The sequence below is a fragment of the Salvelinus sp. IW2-2015 genome, unplaced genomic scaffold (genome assembly GCF_002910315.2).
Source record: "Salvelinus sp. IW2-2015 unplaced genomic scaffold, ASM291031v2 Un_scaffold7272, whole genome shotgun sequence".
In the NCBI taxonomy this organism is placed as follows: Eukaryota; Metazoa; Chordata; class Actinopteri; order Salmoniformes; family Salmonidae; genus Salvelinus; species Salvelinus sp. IW2-2015.
Genome location: NW_019948532.1, coordinates 1 through 8,775, shown reverse-complemented (window position 1 = coordinate 8,775; position 8,775 = coordinate 1). Strand labels below are relative to the sequence as shown.

At 52.9% G+C, this 8,775-nt stretch overlaps 1 protein-coding gene across 1 annotated transcript in view; it reads left to right on the top strand.

Moving 5' to 3' along the window:
• LOC139027079 (kinesin-like protein KIF1C) overlaps nucleotides 1-8,189 on the top strand; it is a gene marked incomplete at its 3' end in the record, with an annotated part of 13,306 nt that extends 5,117 nt beyond the window's left edge. Inside the window, exons 2-7 of the mRNA XM_070442258.1 lie at nucleotides 4,199-4,264; nucleotides 4,363-4,459; nucleotides 4,726-4,804; nucleotides 7,573-7,635; nucleotides 7,819-7,873; nucleotides 8,003-8,189. Of these exons, the coding sequence (XP_070298359.1) occupies nucleotides 4,199-4,264; nucleotides 4,363-4,459; nucleotides 4,726-4,804; nucleotides 7,573-7,635; nucleotides 7,819-7,873; nucleotides 8,003-8,189 (547 nt within the window). The remainder of the gene's footprint in view (nucleotides 1-4,198; nucleotides 4,265-4,362; nucleotides 4,460-4,725; nucleotides 4,805-7,572; nucleotides 7,636-7,818; nucleotides 7,874-8,002) is intronic.
• Between the last annotated feature and the right edge of the window lie 586 nt (nucleotides 8,190-8,775).

Genomic DNA, 8,775 nt, shown 5'->3' with positions numbered 1-8,775 from the left:
GAAAGACAGAGGAGACGGGAGGAGAAAGACAGAGGAGGGAGAAAGACAGAGGAGGGAGAAAGAGACAGAGGAGGGAGAAAGACAGGATGAAGACGGAGAGGATGAAAGAGACAGGGGAGAAGACAGAGGAGGGAGAAAGAGAAGCAGCGAGGGAGAAAAACAGGGGAGGAGCAGGGAGAAAGACAGAGGAGGAGAAAGACAGAGGAGGAGAGAAAGAGACAGAGGAGGGAGAAAGAAAGAGAGGGAGAAAGACAGAGGAGAGGAGGAGAAAGACAGAGGAGGAGAGAAAGACAGAGGAGGGAGAAAGACAGAAGAGGGGAGAAAGAAGAGGAGGGAGAAAGACAGCGGAGGGAGAAAGACAGAGCGAGGGAGAGAAAGACAAGGAGGGAGAAAGACAGAGGAGGAGAAAGACAGAGAGAGGGGAGAAAGACAGAGAGGGAGAAAGACAGAGGAGAAGAACGGAAGAGGAGGAAGAGAACAGGGGAGAAAGACAGAGGAGGGAGAAAAGACAGTGGAGGAGAAAGACAGAGGAGGGAGAAAGACAGAGGAGGGAGAAAGAAAGAGGAGGGAGAAAGACAGAGGAGGAAGAAAGACAGAGGAGAAAGACAGAGGAGGGAGAAAGACAGAGGAGGGAGAAAGACAGAGAGGAGAAAGACAGAGGAGGAAGAAAGACAGAGGAGGGAGAGAAAGACAGAGGAGGGAGAAAGACAGAGGAGGGAGAAAGACAGAAGGAGGGAGAAAGACAGAGCAGGAAGAGAAACACAGAGGAGGGAGAAAGAAAGAGGAGGGAGAAAGACAGGAGGAGGAGAGAAAGACGAGGAGGGAGAAAGACAGAGGAGGGAGAAAGAAGAGGAGGGAGAAGGACAGAGGAGGAAAAGACAGAGGAGGGAAAAGACAGAAGAGGGAGAAAGAACAGAGGAGGGAGAACGAGACAGAGAGGGAGAAGACAGAGGAGGGAGAAAGACAGAGGAGGAAGAAAGACAGAGGAGGAGAAAAGACAAGGAGGAGAAAGACAAGACGAGGGAGAAAGACAGAGGAGGGAAAAACAGAGGGAGGGAGGAAAGACAGAGGAGGAAAAAGACGAGGAGGGAGAAAACAGAGGAGGGAGAAACAGAGGAGGGAGAAAGACAAGAGGAGGCGGAGGAAAGACAGAGGAGGGAGAAAACAGAGGAGGGAGAAAGACAGAGGAGGAAGAAAGAAGAGGAGGGAGAAAGACAGAGGAGGGAGAGAAAGACAGAGGAGGGAGAAAGACAGAGGAGAAGAAAGACAGAGGAGGGAGAAAGACAGAGGAGGGAGAAAGAAGAGAGGAGAAAGAAGAGGAGGAGAAAGAAGAGGAGGGAGAAAGACAGAGGAGAGAAAGACAAGAGGAGGGAGAAAGAAAGAGAGGGAGAAAGAACAGAGGAGGGAGAAAGACAGAGGGAGGGAAAAGACAGAGGGGGAGAAAGAAAGAGGAGGGAAGAAAGACAGAGGAGGGAGAAAGACAGAGGAGGAGAAAGACAGAGGAGGGAGAAAAAGAAAGAGGAGGGAGAAAGACAGAGGAGGGAGAAGACAGAGGAGGGAGAAGACAGAGGAGGAAAAGACAGAGGAAGGGAGAAAGACGAGGAGGAGAAAAGACAGAGGAGGGAGAAAGACAGAGGAGGGAGAAGACAGAGGAGGGAGAAAAAGAAAGAGGAGGGGAGAGAAGAAAACAGAGGAGGGAGAAAGACAGAGGAGGAGAGAGAAAGAAAGAGAGGGAGAAAGACAGAGGAGGGAGAAAGACAGAGGAGGGAGAAAGACAGAGGAGGGAGAAAGACAGAGGAGGAGAAAGACAGAGGAGGAGAAAAACAGAGGAGGGAGAAGACAGAGGAGGGAGAAAGACAGAGGAGGGAGAAAGACAGAGGAGGGAGAAAGGACAGGAGGGAGAGAAAGACAGAGAGGGAGAAAAACAGAGGAGGAGAAAGAAAGAGGAGGAGAAGACAGAGGAGAAGAGACGGAGAGGAGAAAGACAGAGGAGGAGAAAGACAGAGGAGGGAGAAAGACAGAGGAGGGAGAAAGACAAAGAGGGAGAAAGACAGAGGAGGAGAAAGACAAGGAGGGGAGAAAGACAGAGGAGAGAAAGACAGAGGAGAAGAAAGACAGAGGAGGGAGAAAGCAGGAGGAGGAGAAGAAGAGGAGGGAGAAAGACAGAGGAGGGAGAAAGACAGAGGAGGGAGAAAGACAGAAGAGGGAAAGACAGAGAGGAGAAGACAGAGGAGGGGAGAAAAAAGAGGAGGGAGAAAGACAGAGGAGGAGAAAAAGAGGAGAGGAGAAAGACAGAGAGGAGAAAGACAGAGGAGGGAGAAAGACAAAGGAGGGAGAAAGACAGAGGAGGAGAAAGACAGAGGAGGGAAAAGACAGAGGAGGGAAAAAGAAGAGAGGGGAGAAAGACAGAGAGGAGAAAGAAGAGGAGGAGAAAGACAGAGGAGGAGAAAGACAGAGGAGGAGGAAAGACAGAGGAGGAGAAAAGACAGAGAGGAGAAAGAAGAGGGAGGGAGAAAGACAGAGAGGGAGAAAGAAAGAGGAGGGAGAAAGACAGAGGAGGGAGAAAGAAAGAGGAGGGAGAAAGACAGAGGAGGAGAAAAGAAAGAGGAGGAGAAAGACAGAGGAGGGGAGAAAGACAGAGGGGGAGAAAGAAAGAGGAGGGGAGAAAAGACAAGAGGAGGGAGAAAGACAGAGGAGGGAGAAAAGACAGAGGAGGGAGAAAGAAGAGGAGGGAGAAAGACAGAAGGAGGAGAAAGACAGAGGAGGAAAAGACAGAGGAGGGAGAAAGACAGAGAGGGAGAAAGACAGAGGAGGGAGAAAGACAGAGGAGGGAGAAGAAAGAGGAGGGGAGAAAGACAGAGGAGGGAGAAAGACAGAGGAGGGAGAAAGACAGAGGAGCGGAGAAAGAAAGAGGAAGGGAGAAAGAAAGAGGAGGAGAAAGACAGAGGAGGGAGAAAGACAGAGGAGGGAGAAGACAGAGGAGGGAGAAAGAAAGGAGGGAGAAAGGACAGAGGAGGAGAAGACAGAAAGGAGGGAGAAAAGCAAGGAGGGAGAAAGACAGAGGAGGGAGAAAGACAGAGGAGGGGAGAAAGACAGAGGAGGAGAAAGACAGAGGAGGGAGAAAGAAAAGAGGGAGAAAGACAGAGGAGGGAGAGAGAGAGAAAGAGGAGGGAGAAAGGACAGAGGAGGAGAAAGAGAATAGGAGGAGGAGAAAGAAACAGAGGAGGAGAAAGAAAGAGGAGGGAGAAAGACGAGAGGAGGAGAAAAGAGAAGAGGAGGGAGAAAGACAGAGGAGGGATGAAAAGACAGAGGAGGGAGAAAGAAAAGGAGGAGAGAAAGGACAGAGGAGGGAGAAAGGACAGAGAGAGGGAGAAAGAAAGAGGAGGGAGAAAGACAGAGGAGGAGAAAGACAGAGGGAGAAAGACAGAGGAGGGAGAAGACAAGAGGAGGGAAGAAAGACAGAGGAGGGGAGAAAAGACAGAGGAGGAGAAAGAAGAGGAGGGAGAAAGACAGAGGAGGAAAAGAAGAGAGGGAGAAAGACAGAGGGAGGCGAGAAAGACAGAGGAAGGGAGAAAAGACAGAGAGGGAGAAAGACAGAGAGGGAGGGAGAAAGACAGAGGAGAGGAGGGAGAGAACAGAGGAGGGAGAAAGAGACAGAGAGCGGAGGAAAGAAAGGAGGGGGAAAAAGAGGAGGGAGAAAGACAGAGGAGGGAGGAAAGACAGAGGAGGAGAAAAGACAGAGGAGGGAAAAGACAGATGAGGGAGAAAGACAAGGAGGAGGAGAAAGCAGGAGAGAAAGACAGAGGAGGGAGAAAGACAGAGGAGGGAGAAAAGACAGAGTCTTCATCCTGTCTTTCTCCCTCCTCTGTCTTTCTCCCTCCTCTGTCTTTCTCCCTCTGTCTTTCTCCCTCCTCTGTCTTTCTTCCTCCTCTGTCTTCCTCCCCTGTCTCTTCATCCTCTTCTTCCTCTTCCTCTCCCTCTGCTTCTTTGTTACATAGTTTTCAAGTTTCAAGTTTTCTAGTTTTCAGTCTTTGTGTAATGAATACATTTGAATGATTAAAATGGTTATATACTGCTCGTAGTGAATTTCTTGGTGTTTACCTAGGGGGGTATCTTTTTTCTTGTGAGGTGATTGAGTTGCATTTTATTCTTCGACTTCCATTGAAAAGGCTTTTTGCTTTCCCTTGTCCTTTTACAGGAAGGAGCAAACATCAACAAATCTCTGACCACTCTGGGGAAAGTCATCTCTGCCTTGGCCGAAGTGGTATGGATGACTTATATTTATACACATGGATCATTCATATTTTGTTTTACAATATAAGCTGGAAAATAAAGTTGATCTTTTATTATTCACTTTTGTAGGATTCTGCACAAAATAAGAACAAGAAGAAAAAGAAAGTGGAGAGTCACATCCCTTACAGAGACTCTGTGTTGACCTGGCTACTAAGAGAGAACTTAGGTAGGAACCTTTAACTTTACAGAGACTCTGTGTTGACCTGGCTACTGAGAGAGAACTTAGGTAGGAACCTTTAACTTTACGGAAACTTATTACCTCACCTTGCTCAATGAACATTCAGACTAGTTTACTAACTAAGTAATCTCTGATCCCAGAAACAGGTCTAGCTGACTTCATATAAATCCTACGTACAATCCTACGTTTACGTACGTAAACGGTCTTAATCAATCTGATAGACCCTAATTCTTTTGATCTTCTGTTTTGCTCAGGGGGAAACTCTCGTACTGCCATGGTTGCTGCTCTCAGTCCAGCTGACATCAACTATGACGAGACTCTCAGCACACTCAGGTACAATCTATCTATCTATCTATCTATCTATCTATCTATCTGCTATCTTCTATTATCTATACTAATCGTCTGGCTGTCTGTCTGTCTGTCTTGTCTGGTCTGTTGTCTGTCTGTCTGTCTGTCGTTTGTCTGTCTGTCTGTCTGTCTGTCTGTCTGTCTGTCTGTCTGTCTGTCTGTCTTCTGCTCTGTCGTGTCGGTCTGTCGTCTGTTCTGTCTGTCTGTCTGGCTGTCTGTCATGTCTGTCTGTTGCCCGTGCCCGTCCCGTCCCGTCCCGTCCCGTCCGTCCCGTCCGGCGTCCGTCCCGTCCCGTCCCGTCCCGTCCCGGCCCTCCCGTCCCGTCCCGTCCCGTCCGCGTCCCGTCCCGTCCCGGTCCACGTTCCCGTTCCGTCCCCGCCCGTGCCCGGTCTCTCTCTCTGCGTCTCGCTCTCTCTGTCTCTCTCTCTCTGTCTCTTCTCTCTGGCGGCTCTCTCTGTCTCTCTCTCTGTCTCTCTCTCGTCTCTCTGTCTCTGTCTCGCTCACAGTAGCTGTCAGTGATGATTTGAAGGACAAGGCCCTGTAAAGAGACCATCTCAGTATTGCATAAACCAGATTATGTTTTTCCTCCATGGCTTGTGCTCTGTGTCCAGCTCCACTGCTTCAAACCACCCGTTCAAAGTTACAAGCTTACAGTGTCACATGCCTGAATGGTGTAATCGAACCGCGACGCAGGAGATGCCACTTTTTGCATATGTATGAGATCCTGAGGAGGGGAGCACTGGGACCTGAGGAGGCAGCACTGGACCTGAGGAGGGGAGAGGAGCACTGGGCCTTGGGAGGGAGAAGAGGAGCACTGGACCTGAGGAGAGAGAAGAGCACGGGAACCTGAGTAGAGAGAGAGCACTAGACCCATGAGGGGAGAGAGGAAGCACTAGACCTGAGGAGGAGAGAGAGCATTGGACCTGAGAAGGAGAGAAGAGCACTGGGACCTGAGGGGAAGAGGGCACTGGGACCTGAGGGGAGAGAAGAGCACGGACCTGAGGAGGAGAGAGGAGCACTAGGACGAGAGAAGAGAGCACTAGGACCTGAGAGGAGTAGAAGAGCACGGGACCTGAGGAGGAAGAGGAGCACAGCCTCGAAGGAGAGAGGGAGCAGAACTAGGACCTGAGCAGAGAGAAAGGCATTGCGGACCTGAGGAGGAGAGAGCACTCGACCTGAGGAGAGAGGAGCCACTGGACTGAGGAAGGAGGGAGAGCACTGGGACCTGAGGAGGAGGAGGAGACTGGGACCTGAAGGTTGATTAGAAATACCTTGGGCTTCTTGACACACGACGGCACAAATGATGTCAGTGTTGATCTCCCCTCCTCAGCTCCAGTGTCTCCCCTCCTCAGTTCCCAGTGCTCCTCTCCCCCCTCAGGTCCCAGGTCCTCTCCCCTCCTCAGGTCTCATCATGTTTGTGCTTCCTCTCCCCTGCCTCAGGTCCATGCTCCTCTCTCCTACCTTCAGTCCCAGTGCTCCTCTCCCCTCCTCAGGTCCCAGTGCTCCTCACCCCTCCTCAGGTCTCATCATTTTGGTGGCTCTCTCTCCTACTCAGTACCCAATTGCTTCCTCTCCCCTCCCCAGGGTTCCCAATTGCTCCTTCTCCTCCGTCAGGGCTCCCAATTGCTCCTCTCCCCTCCCCAGCGGTCCCAGTGCTCCTCTCCCCTCCCCACGAAGATTGTCCCAATGCTCCTCTCTCCTCTCAGGTCCGCAATGCTCCTCTCCCCTCCCCAGGTCCCATTGCTCCCCTCCTCAAAGGTCCAGTGCTCCTCTCTCCTCCTCAGGTCCCAATGCTCCTCTCGCCTCCTCAGTCCCAAGCTCCTCTCCCTCCCCAGGTCCCATGCTCCCCTTCCTCAGTTCCAATGCTCCTGGCTCACCTCCTCAGGTCCCCAGTGCTCCCTCTCCTCCTCATGTTCAGTGCTCCCCTCCCTCCTCAGGTCCCAATGCTGCCTCTCTCCTCCTCAGGTCCCAGTGCTCCTCTCCCTCCTCAGGTCCCAGTGCCCCTCTCTCCTCCCTCAGGTCCCAGTGCTCCTCTCCCTCCTTCAGGGTCCAGGCTCGCTCTCCCCTCCCCAGGTCTCATCATGTCATGTGCTCCTCTCTCCTCCTACAGTCCCTAGTGCTCCCTCCCCTCCTCAGTGCTTCATCATGTCAGTGCTCCTCTCTCCTCCTCCAGGTCCCATCATGTCAGTGCTCCTCTCCCGCTCTCAGGCGGTTCTAATCATGACAGTGCCTCCTCTCCTCCTCCTCAGGTCTCATCATGTCAGTGCTCCCTCTCTCCTCCTCAGGTCCCAGTGCTCCTCTCCCTCCCCAGTCTCATCAGGTCGTGCTCCTCCTCCTCCTAAGGTCTCATCATGTCAGTGCTCCTCTCTCCTCCTCAGGTCTCATCATGTCATGTTGCTCCTCTCTCCTCCTCAGGTCCCAGTGCTCCTCTCCCCTCCCCAGGGTCTCATCAGGTCAGTGTCCTCTCTCCTCTCAGTCTCATCAATGTCAGTTGCTCCTCTCTCCTCCCAGGTCTCATCATGTCCCAGGCTCCTCTCTCCTCTTCGAGCGTCCCAGTGCTTCCTCTCCCCTCCTCAGGTGCTTCATCATTTCAGTGCTCCTCTCTCCCCCCTCAGGTCTATCATGTCAGTGCCTCCTCTCCCCTTCAGGTCTCATCATGACAGTGGCTACCTTCTCCCTTCATCAGGTCTTATCATGCCAGTCTCATTCTCTTCCTCCTCACCCGTCCCAAGTGCTCCTTCTCCCCTCCTCAGTCTCATCATGCCAGTGCGCTTCTCTTCCTCCTCAGGTCCGTGCTCCGTCTCCCGCTCCCTCAGGTCATCATCATTTTTGGTGCTTGCCTCTCTCCTCCTCAGTCACCAAGCTCCGTCTCCCCTCCCCAGGGTGGGTCCCAATGCCTGCCTACTCTCCTCCTCAGGTCCCAATGCTCCTCTCCCCGGCCCACGTCCCAGTGCTCCTCCCCGCTCCCCAGTCCCAATTGCTCCCTCTCACCTCCGCAGGTCCCATGCCATCCTCTCCCCTCCCCAGTGCCAGTGCTCCCCTCTACAGACCCAGGTGCTCCTCTCTCCTCCTTCAGGTCCCAATGCTCCCTCTCTGCCTCCTTCAGGTTCCCAATGCTCCTCGTCCCTCCCAGGTCCTCAGTGCTCCCCTCCTCAGGCTCCCAATGTCCTCTCACCTCCTCAGGTCCCAGTGCTCCCCTCTCCTCCTCTGTCCCAGTCTCCCCTCTCCTCCTGCAGTCCCAAGATGCTCCTCTCTCCTCCTCAGTCCCAGTGCTCCTCTCTCCGTCCTCGGTCCAATGCTGCCTCGTCTCCTCCGCAGGTCCCAGTGCTCCTTCCCCTCCTCAGGTCCAGTGCTCCTCTCCGCCTCCCAGGTCTCGATTCAGGATTCAGTGCCTCCTCCTCCTCCTCAGGTCCCAGGCTTCCTCTCCCCTCCTCAGGTCTCATTCATGTTCCATGCTCCTCTCTCCCTTCTCAGGCCCAGTCCATTCAGTGCTCCTCTTCCCCCTCCTCAGGTCTAATCATGACAGATGCTTTATCCTCTCTCCTCCTCAGGTCTTCATCATGGTCAGATGCTCCTTCTCCTCTCCTCAGGTCCCACTGCTCCTCTCCCTCCCCAGGTCTCATCATGTCAGTGCTCCTCTCTCCTCCTCAGGATCTCATTCATGTCAGTGCTCCTCTCTCCTCCTCGAGGTCTCATCATGTACAGTGCTCCTCTTCCTCCTCAGGGTCCCAGTTGCCTCGCTTCTCCCCTCACCCAGTCTCAGTCAGGGTCAGTCTCCCTCTCCTCCTCAGGTTCAATCTGTCAGTGCTCCTCTCTCCTTCCTCAGGTCTCATCATGCAGTGCTCCTCTCTCCTCCTCAGGTCCCAGTGCTCCCTCTCCCTCCTCAGGTCTCATCATTGTCAGTGCTCCTCTCTCCTCCTCAGTACTCATCATGTCAGTGCCCTATTCTCTCTGTG